Consider the following 23,182-nt stretch of genomic DNA (forward strand, 5'->3'; position numbering starts at 1 on the left):
AATAGTCAATGCCTGCCCAGAAATGCCCCAGAATATGACAGACTATTCAAAATCAGACCCATCATGGAAAACTTGACAGAAAAGTTCTTAAAGTTTACACCCCAACAGAAAACATTTCCATTGATGAATCCCTTGTAAAATTCAAAGAAAGACTGCACCTCAAACAATTTATTAATTCTAAGGCTGGTTTCACACTTGCGTCTCGTTGCGCTGCGGATGGCAGCGTACTTCCTTCTTCCTTCCTCCGTGAAGCTCCGCCCAGGCTCCACCTACTGCCGACTGCGTCCAGCGTTTCCCTGCGTACCTATATTTTAATATTGGGTATGCAGGGTCATGCATTGGATGCGGATGTATCCGCATGCAGCGATTTGAGGTGTGCGGCGATTGCACGGGAACGCAAACCTCAAATCGCACTCCTCAACGCATGCGGATACATCTGCATCCAACGCATGACCCTGCATACCCAGTATTAAAGATAGGTACGCAGGGAAACGCTGGACGCAGCTGACAGTAGGCAGAGTCTGGGCAGAGCTTCACAGAGGAAGGAAGAAGGAAGTATGCTGCCGTCTGCAGCGCAGCGAGACGCAAGTGTGAAGCCAGCCTAACAGGGCAAGGTTCGGAATAAAGCTCTATAAAACGTGCGATAGTTCAACCGGATACACATCAGCTTTTCGCATTTATGAGGGAAAGATAGCCAACTAAACCCACCAGGATGCCCTACTTATCTGGGGACATTAAATACAAATTCCCAGGCAAAGTGCACACAAATGAGGAATAAATAAATAGGAAAATCCAGAATACAAAATAATGTTGTACTGGGTGCACTAATGGACAATGCGAGATGGACAACTCTGAAATTAAAATATACTACAGTGAAAAAAAGAACCCGAACAACTATCCAATATTTTAAATAAGGAAAATATTTATTTAAGGATACAAACACCATAAGAAGGGGTTGGAAAGTACCAAAGAAAAAAGGGGGCAACGTGGGGGACACTGATCGTCTGAAACTTAATGTAAATACATACAATGTGGCCAAAATATTATATCATAATGTACTTATATAATCCTATAAAGAGTCATTATGTCACAAGAATGAAAGCGCAATATAGTCTAATCAAGTGCAAATGTATACAGGCATTTCAAGAATTAAACTGGCATACACTAAGCTAGTCGTATGAGGGGGCTGAAATGAGGCTGCTAGTCACCAAGCATATGTATGCATCCATAGCTTAAGGTGCAGTTAGTTACATCCAAGAGTTACCCAAAAGCCACCCAATAAATTACCTTGTGCCTGCAAATCCAGAGTCCCCGGGATGCGCCCCACCCCGACGCGCGTTTCCGCATCTGCCTTCGGGGCAGGTTGCATCCCTTTGATTTTCTATCTTGTCAGCACATTCTACGTACACTGTCATTTGGCTTTGTAGTTCACAGATCTGGGTAGGTAACAGCATCTCCTAAACCCAGGGGGTAGGTGGATCTACCAGGTTGTAAGTTCTATAGAAAAGGGCTTTCAATTACCAAAGTCATTTGAACAGTTTTGGGTGGAGAATGTTGTGGTCTAGAGGCAAAATGGTGATCATGGTAATACGGCCGGACTACACCACCGATAAAGCAGCCACAGCCGGTGACTGAGAAGAATCTGTGTCTTCTCTGCATTTAGTGGTTATGTTACACCTGTTCTGTTTCCTGTACCTCCAAGGGGTCTCCGTCGGGACTCTCGCTCTGTGCCGGCTCCACGCTGTCTGAATGCAGCCTCTGCCCCTCCCTCCTCTCCTCTTTCCTGGCGTGCGGCCAGCAGGTTCCCAAGCGGGGTTCTTAGGTCGCACGCGCGCTCGCTCCTGGTCTCTTAAAGAGACAGTGTGCATTTTCCAAAAGTTGCCTCTAACCAATAGCGTGTGGCTGCCTACTATTTCTAGCTCCTCCACCTTAGGGAGGGTGCCGGAGCAACAAGTATTCACTGTTGCTAACTTCCGGTTCCTGTCCTGTTTACGTGCGCTTCTGTTTCTGAAGTATCTGCCAAGTACTCCGCTTATACTGTCTGTTTCCACAGATCCGCTGCTATCTGTTACCCGGTTATTCTGGACTTCATCCGCACTATCTGCGCTGGACCCGTCTAGTCCCGCCAGTCTGCCTGCCACTCTTCCAGTCTACACCAGCACTCCCGGAACCAGCTTCTACTCGAACACCCGGTATCTTCCAGTCAGCTCTGCAGCAACCTCTAACCCTGCTGGCCAATCTGTTCCGCTGGGACAGCCGCCACGAGTACAGGGTCTAACTGAAGGTAGCACCCGTGACCTCCGGGCATAACATTCTGTCCCTGTTCGAGGGGACTTATTACGGGTGTCTGGGGCTCACGCAGTAATGCCCCCTTTGGAGCCCCCCGGACCGTGGTCTATTGGTTCCACATTTAATTTCAATAAATACGAATGTGAACTTCTACATCTGTGCCTCCGTTTTCGTTCATTACAGATTGCTCTGGCCATGGAACCCGCTGGATCCCAGAAATCACCAGTCATGGAGTTACGTCAGGAGGTCTCCCAGCTGAGGGAGCAACAGGACAAAATCATGCCTTTCCTGCACAATATTTCTGCTCGCATGGATAGTCTGGCTTTTCTGAATGCATCTGCTCCTGCCACCAGTGTTCAGGTATCTAACTGCACAGCAAGTAAGGATTCTCGCTTAGCAGCTCCCACCCACTTTCGAGGTGATCCCGTTTTGTGTTGAGGGTTCATAAATCAGTGCACACTGCATTTTGAACTGCTAGGGCATAGGTTTGCTTCTGATCGGGCCAAAGTTGGCTTCATCATGTCCCACCTTGAAGAGAGGCGCTAGCCTGGATGAATCCGCTGTGGGAGAGGGTGGATCCGTTGGTTACTAACCTCCAGTCTTTTCTAGAAGCATTCCGCAGGACCTTTGGTGAACCTGGTTGTACTACGTCGACAGCTTCTGCTCTTCTTCGACTACGACAGGAAGCACTTACGGTGGCTCAGTATGCAGTGCAGTTCCATACCGTGGCTTCTGAACTGTCCTGGAACAATGAGGCTTTGATGGCTACCTTCTGGCAGGGGCTTTCTGGAAAAATTAAGGATGAACTGGCGGGACGAGACTTGCCTACTCACCTGGATGACCGGATTTCCCTGGCAGTTCAGGTAGATCCACGGTTTCAGGAGCGGTCCAACGAGATCAGTCGTGAAAAAGAATCCAATCACCAGGTTGCTTGTGCTCCAAAAACTGCAAACTCTGCAACTTTGTCTCCCGCTCCTTTGGCTATGGAGGTGGGTCGAGTAAATTTGGTCACCCATCGCCAGGAGGTGCGTCGCTTAGAGGGGAGCTGTTTCTACTGTGGCAGTGCCAAGAATTATATCCGCTCTTGTCCTAAGAGATTGGGAAACTCCAGTGCCTAGGGTCTGTAGTTGAGGCTACCCTAAATAAATTTCATCCCTCTCCAGCTCTGCAAATAACAGTCTCCGTGGCCTTTGGCAAGATGAGATTTTCAGAGTTCTGTCACCTGGATTCAAGTGCCGCCGGGAACCTCATTCGACAGGCAGTAGTGGATCGTTATCAGATTCCAGTCCGGCATTTACCAGAACCGTTGCAGGTGACATCTGTGGATTGCAGACCCCTGATGGAGTCCGTACGGCTCCAGACTGTGCCCTTGGAACTCCGGGTGGGTCTAACTCATTCTGAAAGAATCCGTTTTTATGTGTTGCCAGATTTGTCTCACCCCTTGCTTCTAGGTCTACCTTGGTTCCGGATGCATGAACCTGTTCTAAATTGGAGAACAGGAGAGGTCCTGCGCTGGGGAGATTCCTGCTTGGATCAATGTATCATTCCGGTTAGTCCTGCTCTTCCTCCGGTAGAACCCAAAGCCCTGCCAGGTTTGCCTTCTTGTTACTGGTCCTTCGCTGATGTCTTCGTGAAAAAGGAGGCAGAGAAATTACCTCCACACAGGTCGTATGACTGCGCCATTGATCTGCTTCCCGGAGCGTCACCTCCTCGAGGACAGATTTATCCCTTTTCTCAAGCAGAGACTCAGTACTGTTGTGAATTCCGTTCTCGGACTCCCTCCTGTGGTCATGAATGGTACTTCGGTGAGTTCTGTCCTTGGACTCCCTCTGGTGGCTTTGAGTGGAACTGCTGGTCCTTGAGGTTGGCTTTCCTATTTAACTCCACTCAGATCGTTACTTCATGCCAGCTGTCAATGTCTCAGTTTTGGTTCAGATCTCTCTTGGACTTCTCAGATGACCTGTCTACTCCAGCAGAAGCTAAGTTCCTGCTAGTTCATTTGTTGTACTGCTTCTTGAATATATTTCTTGTATTGCTTATTCTAGTCCAGCTTGCTATCATGATATTTCCTTGCTAGCTGGAAGCTCTGGGGTGCAGAGTTGCACCTCCACACCGTGAGTCGGTGTGGAGGTCTTTTTGCATACTCTGCGTGGTTTTTGTAGTTTTTGTGCTGACCGCATAGTTCCCTTTTCTATCCTCTGACTATTTAGTGAAGTCTGGCCTCCTTTGCTAAAACCTGTTTCATTCCTGTGTTTGTGACTTTCCTCTAAACTCACAGTCAATATATGTGGGGGGCTGCCTTTTCCTTTGGGGAATTTCTCTGAGGCAAGGTAAGGCTTCTATTTCTATCTTTAGGGGTAGTTAGCTCTTAGGCTGTGAAGAGGCGTCTAGGGAGAGTTCGGTACGCTCCACGGCTATTTCTAGTGTGTGTGATAGGAGTAGGGTTTGCGGTCAGCAGAGTTCCCACTTCCCCAGAGCTTGTTCCGATTACTAGTTTAACCATCAGGTCATTCCGGGTGCTCCTAACCACCAGGTCCATAACAGAACAGCTGGCCCACAAAGTGTTAATGCATCTCAAAAGAGGGATAAGAGAAGTTCTGAACCCATTTTTTTTCCTTTGCAGTGTGTTTTGTCTCTCTTTTCCCCTTAACCTCTGGGTGGTTCAGGACTCAGGTGTAGATATGGATATTCATGGTCTGTCCTCTAGTGTGGATCAACTCGCTGCAAGGGTGCAAAGCATTCAAGATTATGTAGTTCAGAATCCGATGTTAGAGCCTAGAATTCCAATTCCTGATTTGTTTTCTGGGGATAGATCTAAGTTTCTGAATTTCAAAAATAATTGTAGACTGTTTCTTGCTTTGAAACCCCGCTCTTCTGGTGACCCATTTCAGCAAGTAAAAATAATTATTTCTTTATTACGTGGCGACCCTCAAGACTGGGCATTCTCCCTGGCACCAGGAGATCCTGCATTGCGTAATGTAGATGCATTTTTTCTGGCGCTGGGATTGCTTTATGACGAACCGAATTCAGTGGATCAGGCAGAGAAAATCTTGCTGGCTTTGTGTCAGGGTCAGGATGAAGCGGAGGTATATTGCCAGAAGATTAGAAAATGGTCTTTGCTTACTCAATGGAATGAGTGTGCCCTGGCAGCAATTTTTAGAAAGGGTCTTTCTGAAGCCCTTAAGTATGTTATGGTGGGGTTCCCCATGCCTGCTGGTTTGAATGAATCAATGTCCTTGGCCATTCAAATTGATCGGCGTTTGCGCGAGCGCAAAGTCGTGCACCATTTGGCGGTGTCCTCTGAGCAGAGGCCTGAGCCTACGCAATGTGATAGGACTTTGACCAGAGCTGAACGGCAAGAACATAGACATCAGAATGGGCTGTGTTTCTACTGTGGTGACTCCATTCATGCTATCTCTGAGTGTCCTAAGCGCACTAAGCGGTTTGCTAGGTCTGTCACCATTGGTACTGTACAGCCTAAATTTCTTTTGTCTGTTACTCTGATTTGCTCTTTGTCGTCCTACTCTGTTATGGCATTTGTGGATTCGGGCGCTGCCCTGAATTTGATGGACTTGGAGTTTGCCAGACGCTGTGGTTTTTCCTTGGAGCCTTTGCAGTATCCTATTCCATTAAGGGGAATTGATGCTACGCCTTTGGCCAAGAATAAACCTCAGTACTGGACTCAGTTGACCATGTGCATGGCTCCTGCACATCAGGAGGAAATTCGCTTTTTGGTGTTGCATAATTTGCATCATGTGGTCGTGTTGGGTTTGCCATGGCTACAGGTTCATAATCCAGTATTGGATTGGAAATCAATGTCTGTGTCTAGTTGGGGTTGTCAAGGGGTACATGGCGATGTTCCGTTGATGTCAATTTCTTCTTCCACTCCTTCTGAAGTCCCTGAGTTCTTGTCGGATTACCGGGATGTATTTGATGAACCTAAATCTAGTGCTCTACCTCCTCATAGGGATTGTGATTGTGCTATTAATTTGATTCCTGGTAGTAAGTTTCCTAAGGGCAGACTTTTCAATTTATCTGTGCCAGAACACGCCGCTATGCGGAGTTATATAAAGGAGTCCTTGGAGAAAGGGCATATTCGCCCGTCTTCGTCACCGTTGGGAGCAGGGTTCTTTTTTGTGGCCAAGAAGGATGGTTCTCTGAGACCCTATATAGATTACCGCCTTCTCAATAAAATCACGGTCAAATTTCAGTACCCTTTGCCTCTGCTGTCAGATTTGTTTGCTCGTATTAAGGGGGCTAGTTGGTTCACCAAAATAGATCTTCGAGGGGCGTATAATCTTGTGCGTATTAAACAGGGAGATGAATGGAAAACAGCATTTAATACGCCAGAGGGCCATTTTGAGTACCTGGTGATGCCTTTTGGGCTTTCTAATGCTCCATCTGTGTTTCAGTCCTTTATGCATGACATCTTCCGAAAGTATCTGGATAGATTCTTGATTGTATATTTGGATGATATTTTGGTCTTTTCGGATGATTGGGAGTCTCATATTAAGCAGGTCAGAATGGTATTTCAGGTCCTTCGTGCTAATTCCCTGTTTGTGAAGGGGTCTAAATGTCTCTTCGGAGTTCAGAAGGTTTCCTTTTTGGGCTTCATTTTTTCCCCTTCTACTATCGAGATGGATCCTGTTAAAGTTCAGGCCATTTATGATTGAACTCAACCTACATCTGCGAAGAGCCTTCAGAAATTCCTGGGCTTTGCTAATTTTTACCGTCGCTTCATCGCTAACTTTTCTAGTGTGGTTAAGCCTTTGACTGATTTGACCAAGAAAGGTGCTGATGTGGTGAATTGGTCCTCTGCGGCCGTTGAGGCTTTTCAGGAGTTGAAACGTCGCTTTTCGTCGGCCCCTGTGTTGTGTCAGCCAGATGTTTCGCTCCCTTTTCAGGTCGAGGTTGATGCTTCTGAGATTGGAGCAGGGGCTGTTTTGTCTCAAAGAAGTTCTGATTGCTCTGTGATGAAGCCATGTGCCTTCTTTTCTAGGAAGTTTTTGCCTGCTGAGCGTAATTATGATGTTGGCAATCGGGAGTTGCTGGCTATGAAGTGGGCATTCGAGGAGTGGCGACATTGGCTTGAGGGAGCCAAGCACCGCGTGGTGGTCTTGACGGATCACAAAAATCTGACTTATCTCGAGTCTGCCAAGCGGTTGAATCCTAGACAGGCTCGATGGTCGCTGTTTTTCTCCCGTTTCGATTTTGTGGTTTCCTACCTTCCAGGTACTAAGAATGTGAAGGCTGATGCCCTTTCTAGGAGTTTTGTGCCTGATTCTCCGGGAGTCCCTGAGCCGGCTGGTATTCTCAAAGAGGGAGTAATTCTGTCTGCCATCTCCCCTGATTTGCGGCGGGTGCTGCAGGAGTTTCAGGCTGATAGACCTGACCGTTGTCCAGCGGAGAAACTGTTTGTCCCGGATAGATGGACTAGTAGAGTTATTTCTGAGGTTCATTGTTCGGTGTTGGCTGGTCATCCTGGGATTTTTGGTACCAGAGATTTGGTGGCTAGGTCCTTCTGGTGGCCTTCCTTGTCACGGGATGTGCGTTCTTTTGTGCAGTCCTGTGGGACTTGTGCTCAGGCCAAGCCCTGCTGTTCTCGTGCCAGTGGGTTACTTTTGCCCTTGCCGGTCCCGAAGAGGCCCTGCACGCATATTTCCATGGATTTTATTTCTGATCTTCCTGTCTCTCAAAGGATGTCTGTCATCTGGGTGGTCTGTGATCGCTTTTCTAAGATGGTCCATTTGGTACCCCTGCCTAAATTACCTTCCTCCTCTGATTTGGTCCCATTATTTTTTCAACATGTGGTTCGTTTGCATGGCATTCCGGAGAACATTGTGTTGGACAGAAGTTCCCAGTTTGTCTCTAGGTTTTGGCGGTCTTTTTGTGCAAAGATGGGCATTGATTTGTCTTTTTCTTCGGCTTTCCATCCTCAGACAAATGGCCAAACTGAACGAACCAATCAGACTTTGGAAACCTATCTGAGATGCTTTGTTTCTGCTGATCAGGATGATTGGGTGACCTTCTTGCCTTTGGCTGAGTTCGCCCTTAATAATCGGGCTAGTTCGGCTACTTTGGTTTCACCTTTTTATTGCAATTCTGGTTTCCATCCTCGTTTTTCTTCAGGACAGGTTGAGCCTTCTGACTGTCCTGGTGTGGATTCTGTGGTGGACAGGTTGCAGCAAATTTGGACTCACGTAGTGGACAATTTGACGTTGTCCCAGGAGAAGGCTCAACGTTTCGCTAACCGCCGTCGCTGTGTTGGTCCCCGACTTCGTGTTGGGGATTTGGTTTGGTTGTCTTCTCGTTATGTTCCTATGAAGGTTTCTTCTCCTAAGTTTAAGCCTCGTTTCATAGGTCCTTACAAGATTTCTGAAATTCTCAACCCTGTGTCATTTCGTTTGGTCCTTCCAACTTCTTTTGCCATCCATAATGTGTTCCATAGGTCGTTGTTACGGAGATATGTGGCGCCTATGGTTCCCTCCGTTGATCCTCCTGCTCCGGTGTTGGTCGAGGGGGAGTTGGAGTATGTGGTAGAGAAGATTTTGGATTCTCGTATTTCAAGACGGAAGCTTCAGTACCTGGTTAAATGGAAGGGCTATGGTCAGGAGGATAATTCCTGGGTTGTTGCCTCCGATGTCCATGCTGCCGATTTAGTTCGGGCCTATTATTTGGCTCATCCTGATCATCCTGGGAGCCCTGGTGAGGGTTCGGTGACCCTTCCCCAAGGGGGGGGGGGGTACTGTTGTGAATTCCGTTCTCGGACTCCCTCCTGTGGTCATGAATGGTACTTCGGTGAGTTCTGTCCTTGGACTCCCTCTGGTGGCTTTGAGTGGAACTTCTGGTCCTTGAGGTTGGCTTTCCTATTTAACTCCACTCAGATCATTACTTCATGCCAGCTGTCAATGTCTCAGTATTGGTTCAGATCTCTCTTGGACTTCTCAGATGACCTGTCTACTCCAGCAGAAGCTAAGTTCCTGCTAGTTCATTTGTTGTACTGCTTCTTGAATATATTTCTTGTATTGCTTATTCTAGTCCAGCTTGTATCATGATATTTCCTTGCTAGCTGGAAGCTCTGGGGTGCAGAGTTGCACCTCCACACCGTGAGTCGGTGTGGAGGTCTTTTTGCATACTCTGCGTGGTTTTTGTAGTTTTTGTGCTGACCGCATAGTTCCCTTTTCTATCCTCTGACTATTTAGTGAAGTCTGACCTCCTTTGCTAAAACCTGTTTCATTCCTGTGTTTGTGACTTTCCTCTAAACTCACAGTCAATATATGTGGGGGGCTGCCTTTTCCTTTGGGGAATTTCTCTGAGGCAAGGTAAGGCTTCTATTTCTATCTTTAGGGGTAGTTATCTCTTAGGCTGTGAAGAGGCATCTAGGGAGAGTTAGGTACGCTCCACGGCTATTTCTAGTGTGTGTGATAGGAGTAGGGTTTGCAGTCAGCAGAGTTCCCACTTCCCCAGAGCTTGTTCCGATTACTAGTTTAACCATCAGGTCATTCCGGGTGCTCCTAACCACCAGGTCCAAAACACAGTACATGTCTGATTACATTCAGGAGTACCTGGACAGAGGATTTATCCGAAAGTCTTCCTCGCCCGCTGGAGCTGGAGTCTTCTTCGTGAAGAAAAAGTATGGATCTCTACGACCCTGTATCGATTACAGGGGGCTGAACCAGATTACGGAAAAGAACAGGTATCCGTTGCCGTTAATTTCAGAATTGTTTGATCGTCTTAGGGGGTCTAAAATTTTCACCAAACTGGATCTCAGAGGCGCTTAAAATCTGATACACATTCGTAAGGGAGACGAATGGAAGACCGCTTTTAACACCCGGGATGGACACTACGAATACCTGGTAATGCCGTTCGGCCTAAGCAATGCACCTGCAGATCTTCAGGAATTTGTCTATGATATTTTCAGAGATCTGCTTTACTCGTGTGTTGTAGTTTACCTGGATGACATCCTGATCTTCTCTGCAGATTTAGCCTCTCACCGGAGACAAGTATGTCTGGTCCTACAAAGACTCAAGGAGAACAGACTTTATGCTAATTTTGAAAAGTGTATCTTTGAGCAATCCTCTCTGCCTTTCCTTGGTTACATTATCTCATCTACAGGTTTAAAGATGGATCCGGAGAAGGTGTCCGCCATTCTTAAGTGGCCTCGCCCATGCGGTCTGAAGGCAACACAACGGTTCCTGGGGTTCGCCAACTATTATCGTTTGTTCATTCCACATTTTTCCACTCGAGTGGCACCCATTTCTGCCTTGACCCGGAAAGGAACAAGGAATGGACACCAGAGACAGAGGAGGCTTTTACTTCCCTTAAGCATGCCTTCTCCTCCGCACCCATTCTTCATCAACCGGACTCCGAAAAACAATTCTTGCTTGAGGTAGATGCTTCCTCCATAGGTGCTGGCACAGTTCTTACCCAGAAGTCATCGTCCGATCGGATGGTCACCTGTGGATTCTTCCCAAAAGTCTTTTCTGTTTCTGGAAGAAATTACTCCGTGGGAGATCAAGAGTTATTGGCAATCAAGTTAGCCCTGCAGGAGTGGCGTCATCTCCTTGAGGGAGCTGCACATCAGGTTATCATTTACACAGATCATAAGAATCTCGCTTACCTTCAATCTGCTCAAAGACTAAATCCTCGTCAAGCCCGGTGGGCCTTGTTTTTTGCTCGATTCAATTTTGTGCTTCATTTCCATTCAGCTGATAAGAACATTAAAGCCGATGCACTTTCTAGAGCATTTTTGCCTCCTGATTTTGTGGAAGAACCGCACCACATTATTGAACCATCCAGATTGGTGCAAGTGACTACGGTTAATCTTGCTCGACTCCCTCCAGGAAAGACCCTAGTATCTACTTCTGATCGGAAACGAGTTATTCGGTGGAGTCATTCTTCTAAGTTGGCCAGTCATGCTGGACAAAGAAGACTCTGCAAATCATCTCCCGTTACTACTGGTGGCCTACCATGGGCAAAGATGTTCAAGAATATGTTGCTGCCTGTCCGTGTGCTCGCAACAAGAAGGATAAGCATTTGCCCTCTGGGCGGTTATTACCTCTGTTTGGTCCTTCTGTACCCTGGCAGCACATCGCAATGGACTTCATTACTGATCTTCCCGTCTCCTCCGGCTGCTCGGTCATCTGGGTCGTGGTGGATCGTTTTTCTAAGATGGCTCATTTTGTTCCGTTACCTGGTCTCCCGTCTGCTTCGGAGCTCGCTGACCATTTCATACAACATATCTTCCATCTTCATGGGTTTCCTCTCCACATTGTGTCCGACATGGGTGTCCAGTTCACCTCCAAATTCTGGACAGCACTTTGTAAATCTGTACAAGTGGAGCTGGACTTCTCTTCCGCATATCACCCTCAATCCAATGGGCAAGTAGAGAGGACCAATCAGATTCTGACGGGATTCTTGCGTCACTTTGTCAACATGCATTATAATTACTGGATCAAGTTGCTGCCTTGGGCAGAATTCTCGTACAATAATCAAGTAAGTGAGTCCTCTGGTAAATCTCCCTTTCAGATTGTGTTTTGACTCCAACCCAGGATTCCGCTTCCCATCTCTGGGTCTTCTGGTGTTCCTGCAGCTGATACCTTTACTAAAGAATTCTCGAAAGTATGGAGCGACACCAAGGTTGCCTTAGAGAAAGCTTCTCTATGTATGAAGAAGCATGCGGACAAAAGACATCTGGATGCTCCCTCCTTTCAGCCTGGAGATAAGGTATGGCTCTCCTCCAAGTATATCCGTCTGAAGATGCCCTCTTACAAACTGGGTCCCCACTTCATCGGTCCATTTGAAGTCCTGAAACAGATTAACGCTGTCTCGTCCAAATTGAAATTGCCAGCTTCTTTACGTGTGCCTAATTCTTTCCATGTTTCCCTCATCAAACCCGTATTTTTAATTTCTTTTTTTAAAGGTTCCACTCCAGATCCCGTCATTGAGGAGGATGTTTTTGAGGTAGAGAATATCTTGGCCACTAAAAGGATAAGGGGTAAGATCTATTTTTTTGTGGATCGGAGGGGCTTAGGTCCTGAGGAGAGGTCATGGGAGCCTAGAGAATATCCGAGCTCCTCTTCTTCTGAAAAAATTCTACGCTAGCTTGAAAAAGAGGGGGCGTAACGAGGGGGATACTGTTACACCCGGTTCGTTTCCTGTACCTCCAAGGGGTCTCCGTTGGGACTCTCACTCTGTGCCAGCTCCACACTGTCTGAATGCAACCTCTGCCCCTCCTTCCTCTCCTGTTTCCTGGCGTGCGGCCAGCAGGTTCTCAGGCAGGGTTCTTAGGTCGCACATGCGCTCGCTCCCGGTCTCTTAAAGAGACAGTGTGCATTTTCCAAAAGTTGCCTCTAACCAATATCGTGTTGTTGGCTACTATTTCTAGCTCCTCCACCTTAGGGAGGGCGTCGGAGCAACAAGTATTCACTGTTGCTAACTTCCGGTTCCTGTTTACGTGCGCTTCTGTTTCTGAAGTATCTGCCAAGTACTCCGCTTACACTGTCTGTTTCCATAGATCCGCTGCTATCTGTTTCCCGGTTATTCTGGACTTCATCCGCACTATCTACACTGGACCCGTCTAGTCCTGCCAGTCTGCCTGCCACTCTTCCAGTCTACGCCAGCACTCCCGGAACCAGCTTCTACTCGAACACCCGGTATTTTCCGGTCAGCTCTGCAGCATCCACTAACCCTGCTGACCAATCTGTTCCGCTGGAACAGCCGCCACGAGTACAGGGTCTAACTGATGGTAGCACCCGGGACCTCCGGGCATACCATTCTGTCCCTGTTTGAGGGGACTTACTACGGGTGTCTGGGGCTCATGCAGTAACGCCCCCTTCGGAGCCCCCGGCACCGTGGTCTATTGGTTCCACATTTAAATTCAATAAATACGAATGTGAACTTCTACATCTGTGCCTCCGTTTCCATTCGTTACAGGTTACTACTCACCTGGGTAGTCATATGTGGGAATCTCCTCTTTACACCACTCATCCCCCCTCACATATGTCTCTGTAGTATTAATATGGGTCAGATCTTCACCCTGAAACAAATATTATAAAAGTCACCGACAGATGGGGAAGTCACATCTATGATCAGCTCTAATCCTGCCATCTCCACCGTTCTCATCACACAAGTATAAAACATATAATACTGGTGGATAAAACAAGACTGAGCACAAGACCTTCACCGGCGTCTACACATCATAGGGGAGATCTCCTGACACCTTCTCTCCATCTACCTGATGGTCCTGAGGAGCATTGGGATCTTCTTGGTTACAGTCCTGTGGAAGAAGAGGACGGGGACATCTCTCTGGTGTTGTCCTCTTACTGGATAGATCTGGAGGAAACACATACAGGGAGTGAATTCATTCCTTACATACAGATAATTATAGGCCGTGTGTATTTAGTCCTATTACCTGGAGATGTGAGGGGCTGGGGAACCTCCATTATGACGTTCTTGTACAGATCTCTGTGTCCTTCTAAATACTCCCACTCCTCCATGGAGAAATAGACGGCGACATCCTGACACCTTATAGGAACCTGACACATACAATGATACCGTCATCCCCCGATCCCTTCATAGTGTTACTGTATAATGTCCCAGCATTCCCAGCAGTGTCACCTCTCCAGTCAGCAGCTCAATCATCTTGTAGGTGAGTTCTAGGATCTTCTGGTCATTGATGTCGTCATGGATCAGGGGGTGAGGTGGAGGCCCCGTGATTGGGCTCAGGGGTCTTCCCCATCCCTCAGACACAGGGTCCTGACAGCGATCACTAGAGGTCTTCTTCACCACTGTGTAATCCTGGTAATGGAGAGACACATTAATAAATCTCACTACAGACATTTCCAGAGTCCTCACCTCTCCAGTTCTGTCCATCTGTTATTCCCATAGATAAGAATGATGTAATGTGACGTCATCAGAATCTCTCACCTCTCCAGTAAGCCGGAAGAGGATCTCTAGGGTGAGGTGTAATATCCTCTCCGCCATCTTGTCTCTGTCCATATCCATCTGTGATGGGTAAACCAGGAAAATTCTCTTTTGTAGAAGATCTTCACTGAGAGGATCGGATATTGTAGAGACCTGAATGAGAAGATGAGCCGATGTAACATCATAAGAATCCTGTGTAATAATACAATTACTGGAGATAATAAGGATATCGGAAGGAGATATAAAAGGGGAGACAAGGGGCGCAGAGTCTAAGTGTAGGTGTATATTCACAGCAAGAAATATATATTGTTGCACTCACCCTTTGGATGTCTTGTATGTACATTCAATTGATCCGTATGATGGATCCACGCCTTATAATATTCCGGTATGCAGCACTATTGCAGGAACTATGCCAGCCTTAATCCAAGGATTGCATGTGAATACAATGGTTAGAGAAAAAAAAATTCCTTTCTTGGCGCTTCCAGAAGACAAGGATAGTTTGAAGGTTGAGATAATTTGCTCAGTACCAAATTTATTAGGACACTTCAATAAGAACAAAACAACGCATTTCAGCCCACAACGGCCTTCATCAGGTATTATACTGTATGTGCTTTTAAAAATGTTTTAAAAGAAAGTTATCTTTATAGACTGGTGACTCCTAACACATAGCAGGGGTGTGCCTGAATTAATTGGGTGTAACACTCCACCCCAAGTGAGTCAGTTTGATCTTAAACCAATCCTGGCGTATCAAATGTTATAATGGTATAATAAAAAAAATATAAAAATTATATATATGTAAATAAATATACAAGACATATTATAAACTAGATGGTGGTCCGATTCTAACGCATCGGGTATTCTAGTATATGTATGCTCATGTAGTATATTGCCCAGCCACGTAGTATATTGCCCAGCCACGTAGTATATTGGCCAGCCACGTAGTATAATGGCCAGCCCCGTAGTATATTGGCCAGCCACGTAGTATATTGCCCAGCCACGTAGTATATTGGCCAGTCACGTAGTATATTGCCCAGCCACGTAGTATATTGGCCAGCCACGTAGTATATTGGCCAGCCACGTAGTATAATGGCCAGCCACGTAGTATATTGGCCAGCCACGTAGTATATTGCCCAGCCACGTAGTATATTGCCCAGCCACGTAGTATATTGGCCAGTCACGTAGTATAATGGCCAGCCACGTAGTATATTGGCCAGCCACGTAGTATATTGGCCAGCCACGTAGTATAATGGCCAGCCACGTAGTATATAGCACAGCCACGTAGTATATTGCCCAGCCACGTAGTATATTGCCCAGCCACGTAGTATATTGCCCAGCCACGTAGTATATTGCCTAGTGACGTAGTATATTGCCCAGCGACGTAGTATATCCCTGAGTAACACAGTATATTTGCCCAGCCATGTAGTATATTGCCCAATGACATAGTATATTGTCCAGAGCCACGTAATATATTGCCCAGCGACGTAGTATATTGCCCAGTTACGTAGTATATTGCCCAGTGACGTAGTATATTGCCCAGCCACGTAGTATATTGCCCAGTGACGTAGTATATTGCACAGTCACGTAGTATATTGCCCAGTCACGTAGTATATTGCAGTCACGTAGTATATTGCCCAGTCACGTAGTATATTGCACAGTCACGTAGTATATTGCCCAGCGATGTAGTATATTGCCCAGTTACGTAGTATATTGCCCAGCCACGTAGTATATTGCCCAGTGACGTAGTATATTGCCCAGCCATGTAGTATATTACCCAGTGACATAGTATATTGTCCAGAGCCACGTAATATATTGCCCAGCGACGTAGTATATTGCCCAGTTACGTAGTATATTGCCCAGTGACGTAGTATATTGCCCAGCCACGTAGTATATTGCCCAGTGACGTAGTATATTGCACAGTCACGTAGTATATTGCCCAGTCACGTAGTATATTGCAGTCACGTAGTATATTGCCCAGTCACGTAGTATATTGCACAGTCACGTAGTATATTGCCCAGCGATGTAGTATATTGCCCAGTTACGTAGTATATTGCCCAGCCACGTAGTATATTGCCCAGTCACGTAGTATATTGCCCAGCCACGTAGTATATTGCCCAGTCACGTAGTATATTGCACAGTCACGTAGTATATTGCACAGTCACGTAGTATATTGCCCAGCGATGTAGTATATTGCCCAGTGACGTAGTATATTGCCCAGCCACATAGTATATTGCCCAGTCACGTAGTATATTGCCCAGCCACGTAGTATATTGCCCAGTCACGTAGTATATTGCCCAGTCACGTAGTATATTGCACAGTCACGTAGTATATTGCCCAGCGATGTAGTATATTGCCCAGTTACGTAGTATATTGCCCAGCCACGTAGTATATTGCCCAGTGACGTAGTATATTGTCCAGAGCCACGTAATATATTGTCCAGCGACGTAGTATATTGCCCAGTTACGTAGTATATTGCCCAGTTACGTAGTATATTGCCCAGTGACGTAGTATATTGCCCAGATATTGCCCAGTGACATAGTATACAGCACAGAGCCACTTAGTATATATTGTGCAGTGACGTAGTATATTGCCCAGTGACGTAGTATATTGCCCAGCCACGTAAGTGACAGGTTAAAAAATAAAAAAATAAATATACTCACCTTCCTATCCGAAGTCCCCTTGTAGTTCGAACATACTCTCCATACTTGTAGTTCTGTCGCCTGTGCGCGGTACAAGCTGCAGCTTGCGGTCCCTGGGTGTGCTGACGCCGTGGTCACATGACCGTGACGTCATGGCAGGTCCTTCTGCCATGCGATAAGTGGTACCGGATCCCACCGCTTGCACAGAGCGGTTACCAGAGGGTGGCGAGGAGCGGGCAAGGCATCGGAAGGTGAATATATAATGATTTTTTATTTTTTTAACATTAGATCCTTTTACTGTTGACGCTGCATAGGCTGCGTCAATAGTAAATCTTGGTTACACAGGGTTAATAGCGGCGGTAACGGAGTGTGTTACCCGCGGCATAATGCGGTCCGTTACCGCTGCTATTAACCCTGTGTGAGCAGAGCGGTGTATGCGGGCGCCGGGCAGTGAGTGCGGGGAGTAAGGAGCGGCCATTTTTTTCCGGACTGTGCGCGTCGCTGATTGGTCGCGGCAGCCATGACAGGCAGCTGCCGAGACCAATCAGCGAACGAATAACCGTTACAGAAGGACAGAAAGACGGAAGTGCCCTTAGACAATTATATAGTAGATTGTAAAGTTACACAGTAAATCCTTTCGAAAAGTATTTCAAAAACTTTTAAAAACTATTAAATTACATATCGTCTTAGCAAAATTTAAAAATTTAAACGTTAGGTAAGTAGAAAAAAAAATAAATAAAAAAATATAATAAAATAAATGAATGGATTAATTAATAAATATGCGAAGCATATTATAAACTGCAAAATTACACAGTGGGTCCTGTGATCCTTTCCACACATATTTATAAAACAATTAAATAGCATTTTAGCAGAATTCAGAAGGGAAAAAATATACATATACTTATACGCACATACATATATACACTTTTTTTTTTTCTCTCTTCTTCTCTCCCTTTTCCCCTTCATCTTTCATTTACCTCTTCTCCCTCTCCCTCCTCCTCCCCTCTCCATTGCGAATCTCTATACATTTTCCACTGTTTCATTGAGGCCATCGGGATATAAGGTTTTCAATCGGAAAATCCAGTCTGACTCCTTTCTATTTCATTTCTGGATTCTGTTGATGTCATTCTGTGGTATTTGCTCCACAGGGGTTACCTTTATGTCAATTTTTTTGTGATGTTTGACCAGAAGGTGTCTGGACAGACTATGTTTTAAAAAACCTTTTTTGGTGTTGTGCCTGTGGCCATTCATACGCAATCGCACTGTCTGTGCGGTGCGACCCACGTATTGAAGGCCACAAGCACAAGTGATCACATGAGTCATTATCACAAGTAAGGTGTTGATTTAGAGTTATGGTTTCTCCTGTTCTACTTGATATAATACAGTTTTGTTTATGGCTGATGATGTTGCAGCAGTGACACTTTTTAGATCCACATTTGAAAACTCCAAAAGGATGTTGTATAGGAGTCTCTTTAGTATTTAAAGAGGAAAGGGGTCTCCCCAAATTACTAGGAGCAATGATGTTTTTAATTGTGACTCCCCTCCGAAATGTGATACCGGGATACTTAGGTAACCATTGTTTTAAAAAAGAATCCTTTCTTAGGATGTACCAATACTTATTTAAAATCTGTCTTACTTGAACGCTTCCCTGATTAAAAGCTGTGATGAAATTATATTCCCATCTAGTATTTTTTTCTATAGTGTTTTCATTTTTGTTTTTGCACGTCTTCATTTGTTCGATGTTTGAACTAGAAGGTATATTGTTTGTTTCTTGTACAGACACTCATTTTGAGTTTTTTTCAAGTTTGTTTCATAAGCTTCTGCTATGAGTTTTTTCGGGTATTTTTTATCCAAGAACTTTTTTGTCAAAATTTTGGTATGTTCTACATAGTCTGTGTCTACCATATTATTTTTACGGATGCGCCGATATTGACTAAACGGTATATTCTTTTTCCATTTAGAATAGTGTACGCTCCGGAAATCCAAAAAACCATTAGAATCTGTTTTTTTGAAGTGAGTTTTGGTTATAATTTTTTTGCCTGAATGACTGATTTCTAGATCCAAATAATGGATTTTCTCTTTATCTATATTGTATGTGAAGGAAATGCCCCAATTATTCTTGTTGAGTTCTTCTACAAGTGAGATTGCTAATTCTTCAGTGCCCTTCCAAAAGATGATAAGATCATCTATATAACGCCTGTATAGCAATATGTTTTCTTTATAAGGTGTTTGGCTGAGAGGCAATGAGAACTCCAATCGCCCTATAAAGAGATTTGCAAAACTGGGCGCGACCCGAGTCCCCATCGCGGTGCCAAACTGCTGCAGGAACAGCTCACTCTGGAATTCAAAAACATTGTGCTCCAATATAAATCTTAAACCTGTTATGAGAAAATCTCTCTGGACTGGTGGCATATCTGTTATCCCAGATATATAGTGGGCTACTGCTTCGATTCCCATATTGTGTTCTATGTTTGAATATAGAGCGTTCACATCTAGTGTAATAAAGAAATAATCTTTTTCCCAATTTAGGGAACTACATTCCTTTATTAGTTGGTTAGAATCCAGCAGAAAAGATGGTAGTTTTTTTACAAGATCCTGAAGATGTAAGTCTATATAATGGGACAACTGGCTAGTCAAAGATCTGATACCTGAGATGATTGGTCTACCTGGAGGTGCTATGGGATTTTTGTGGATCTTTGGTAAGTGGTAAAAAATTGCTGTGCTTGGATTTTTGTTTGTCAGAAAACGTGTTTCTTTTTTATTGATAATATCTTGAGAATAGGCTTTATTTATAAATACCGTATTTTCCGGCGTATAAGATGACTCTTTAACCCCTGAAAATCTTCTTAAAAGTCGGGGGTCGTCTTATACGCCAGGAATCGTCTTGTACGCCGGGTGTATATGGTGGGTGGGGAGGGGGAGTGATCCTGATGACGACGAGGGGGCGTCTCACAGGAAAGTGAGTATCCCCCATTACCTTATCGTAGCGCTGCAGCGTGGGGATCTCTGTGCTTGGAGCGGCGGCTGCTGTGCTGTGGTGCGGCGGCTCCTCTTCTGTGTGGGGCCTCTGTGCTGTGGGGTGGCGGCGGCGTATCTTTATGCAGTTGGGGCTCCTCCGGCATCTCCTTAAGCCCTGGAGGCCCCGCCGGCAACTCCATCGGTGCAATGTGGTGGCCTCCGGGAAAATGGCCGCTGCTCAGATTCAGATCTCGTGTCCCGAGATTTCGGGACGAGATCTGAATCTGAGCATGCACAGCCCCCAGCGGCCATTTTCCCGGAGGCCACCGCATCGCACCTATTGAGCTGCCTCTGGGAAAATGGCCGCTGCATTGCACCGATGGAGTTGCCGGCGGGGCCTCCAGGGCTTAAGGAGATGCCGGAGGAGCCACAACTGCATAAAGATACGCCGCCGCCGCCACCCCACAGCACAGAGGCCCCACACAGAAGAGGAGCCGCCGCACCACAGCACAGAGGCCCCACACAGAAGAGGAGCCGCCGCACCACAGCACAGCAGCCGCCGCTCCCAGCACAGAGACCCCCACGCTGCAGCGCTACGATAAGGTAATGGGGGATACTCACTTTCCTGTGAGACGCCCCCTCGTCATCATCAGGATCACTCCCCCCCCCCCCCCAAAAGGCACATATTCACCGGCCCTATAAGACGACATACGGTGTATAAGAAGACCCCCGACTTTTAAGAAGATTTTATATTTTAACTGGTAAAGTTGGGGGGTCGTCTTATACGCCCAGTTGTCTTATACGCCGGAAAATACGGTAGATGGTATTCTGAATTGTATGTTTTGGCTGGATCCATATTTACTTTTTTATAATATTTTTCATTTGATAGAATATTGTAGGCTTCCTGCAAATATATTTCTCTGTCTAGAATCACCACTCCACCTCCTTTGTCCGCTTGTCTTATGACTATTTTTTTGTTATTTTTTAATTGCTTGAGAGCTTCCTGCTCTGATCTAGAAATATTGTTTTTCATATCAAAAAATCTCGTTGCAGTGTTTTTCTCTTTGTTTATATATTTTTTTCTCTGTTTGACAAGGTTCGCTTTGTATTTGGGGTCAATGGATTTCCTTATACTTTTTGATGAATTTAAATTGCGAAATTCATCAGCTACTAATATATAAAAAGTGTCCAAACTACTCCCCCTGTGATATACAGGGTTAAAGTTGGACCTCTGTTGGACTTCTTTGTGAATGCAATGGTCATTCAAATCAACAGGTTCTTTATCTGTGAGTTTATTTGTATCTGCTGTTCGCTCCTGAATTGCAAAGTGACGTTTTAAAGTGAGTTTTCGAACAAATTCATTGAGATCCAAGAATAGGTCAAACTCGCTTGCTTTTTGTGTGGGGCAGTAATTTAGACCCTTTGATAAGATTTTTTCTTCTGTAGTTGGCAAATTGTGTGTTGACAGATTGAATATTTTTATCGTGTTATTTTTGTCTGGGTTTTCGTTTTCAAGAATGTTTTTGAAGCAATCTGAATGAATCATTTTGGTTTTGTTTTTTATAGATTTATTGATTCTGCATCTGTCAATGTTTTTTTTGGTGGTTCCTTTTCCCCTAGTGCCTCGGGACCTCCTTTTCTTTTTGCTGACTGGGAGGGGGTCCGTAAAAAATAATTTATTATGGGATTGTTTGCCCGAGTATGTAGCGGTGTTGCTGAGAGAGAGCGACTCTCTAGTCTGGGTAAAAGCACTTCCGATAATGGAGGTTGGAGAGTGGGGCATATCTCTAAAAAAGATACATGTGAACTGCCAGGTGAAGGGGATGGAGTGGTTGCTTGTAACACTGTGGTGAATATGGATGATTATTCAGTAGTTTCATGTACAGTAAGATCACTGATATTGAGAGATATATGATTTATTTGAGTCAGTGATTTCCCTTAGTGGTAGTCTTGAATTGTAAAAGGTGCGCAACACACTTAAAACTTCATGTTGTTTTTTGGATAATTCCCGATTGGCTGGAAAATAGAAATACGTTTTTTTATCTGAAATGGGTTTAGAATTTGAAACCGCTCTATTTAAGGCATTATATAGAGCACACCCGTTATACTGTGTTAGTTCATTCAAATCTGCCTCACAAAGTTGGACAAATTTGTGAGCCAAACTTGTTCTTTTTTTGATCAAAAGTCTCATTAATTCATAGGAACAATTGTCCACAATATCATACCAATTGTCCGAAAAAGCTGTATCATTCGGAAAAGTGCTGTTAAAATGAATCCGCATCCGCAGAGGGGAGGAGGAGGGAGAGGGAGAAGAGGTAAATGAAAGATGAAGGGGAAAAGGGAGAGAAGAGAGAAAAAGGGGGAAAAAAAAAGAAAAAAAAAGTGTATATATATATATATATATATGTATGTATGTGCGTATAAGTATATGTATATTTTTTCCCTTCTGAATTCTGCTAAAATGCTATTTAATTGTTTTTTAAATATGTGTGGAAAGGATCACAGGAACCACTGTGTAATTTTGCAGTTTATAATATGCTTCGCATATTTATTAATTAATCCATTCATTTATTGTATTATATTTAATTTATTTATTTTTTCTACTTAATAGTTTTTCTACTTTTAATAGTTTTTGAAATACTTTTTGAAAGGATTTACTGTGTAACCTTACAATTTATAATATGTCTTGTATATTTATTTACATATATATAATTTTTTTTTTTTATTATACCATTATAACATTTGATACGCCAGGATTGGTTTAAGATCACACTGACTCACTTGGGGTGGAGTGTTAATCCCAATTAATTCAGGCACACCCCTGCTATGTGTTAGGAGTCACCAGTCTATAAAGATAACTTTCTTTTAAAACATTTTTAAAAGCACATATAATACCTGATGAAGGCCGTTGTGGGCTGAAATGCGTTGTTTTGTTCTTATTGAAGTGTCCTAATAAATTTGGTACTGAGCAAATTATCTCAACCTTCAAACTATCCTTGTCTTCCGGAAGCGCCAAGAAAGGAATTTTTTTTTTTGTCTAACCATTGGAGATAATAAGGGAAACATATGAGGAGATTTATTATTTTACAGTATTTAGTTTCCTTCTTTACATCTACTAATAAATCCTATATATTTAGGCCACAGACAACAAGGAGTTTCCTCCTCGGAGTCGGCAGCTGAATACGTTCCTCATAGACTCATCTTCCATAACGCTAATTCTCGTCTCATTTACCGACCCTGGAATCGGCATTAGCAATACTGCAGGAGATATTCATTACACGCGACATGAGAAATAACTACTTCATCAACGTCTGTGAACTCATCTCCCGATATCTTCCCTCACGTAATCTCCAGTCCTCCCAAGACCTCCTTCC

At 44.7% G+C, this 23,182-nt stretch overlaps 2 protein-coding genes and 1 long non-coding RNA gene across 3 annotated transcripts in view; 1 reads left to right on the forward strand and 2 right to left on the reverse strand.

Annotated features, from left to right (window-relative positions):
* Positions 1-23,182, reverse strand: part of LOC143766955 (oocyte zinc finger protein XlCOF8.4-like) — a 1,046,781-nt gene that overhangs the window by 583,923 nt on the left and 439,676 nt on the right. The window lies entirely within an intron of this gene.
* The window catches only part of LOC143766945 (uncharacterized), a 45,827-nt gene that overhangs the window by 3,558 nt on the left and 19,087 nt on the right, over positions 1-23,182 (reverse strand). The window contains exons 2-6 of the mRNA XM_077254961.1: positions 14,218-14,367; positions 13,909-14,088; positions 13,703-13,826; positions 13,526-13,623; positions 13,237-13,327 (exon numbers count right to left, since the gene is read on the reverse strand). Coding sequence (XP_077111076.1) covers positions 13,237-13,327; positions 13,526-13,623; positions 13,703-13,826; positions 13,909-14,088; positions 14,218-14,295 — 571 coding nt within the window. The 5' untranslated portion in view covers positions 14,296-14,367. The remainder of the gene's footprint in view (positions 1-13,236; positions 13,328-13,525; positions 13,624-13,702; positions 13,827-13,908; positions 14,089-14,217; positions 14,368-23,182) is intronic.
* Positions 11,791-13,196, forward strand: LOC143766947 (uncharacterized). The gene is made up of 3 exons (XR_013213669.1): positions 11,791-12,015; positions 12,212-12,286; positions 12,806-13,196. It is a non-coding gene; the product is annotated as an uncharacterized LOC143766947 (long non-coding RNA).

This window comes from Ranitomeya variabilis, chromosome 4, assembly GCF_051348905.1.
Source record: "Ranitomeya variabilis isolate aRanVar5 chromosome 4, aRanVar5.hap1, whole genome shotgun sequence".
NCBI classification, from domain to species: Eukaryota; Metazoa; Chordata; class Amphibia; order Anura; family Dendrobatidae; genus Ranitomeya; species Ranitomeya variabilis.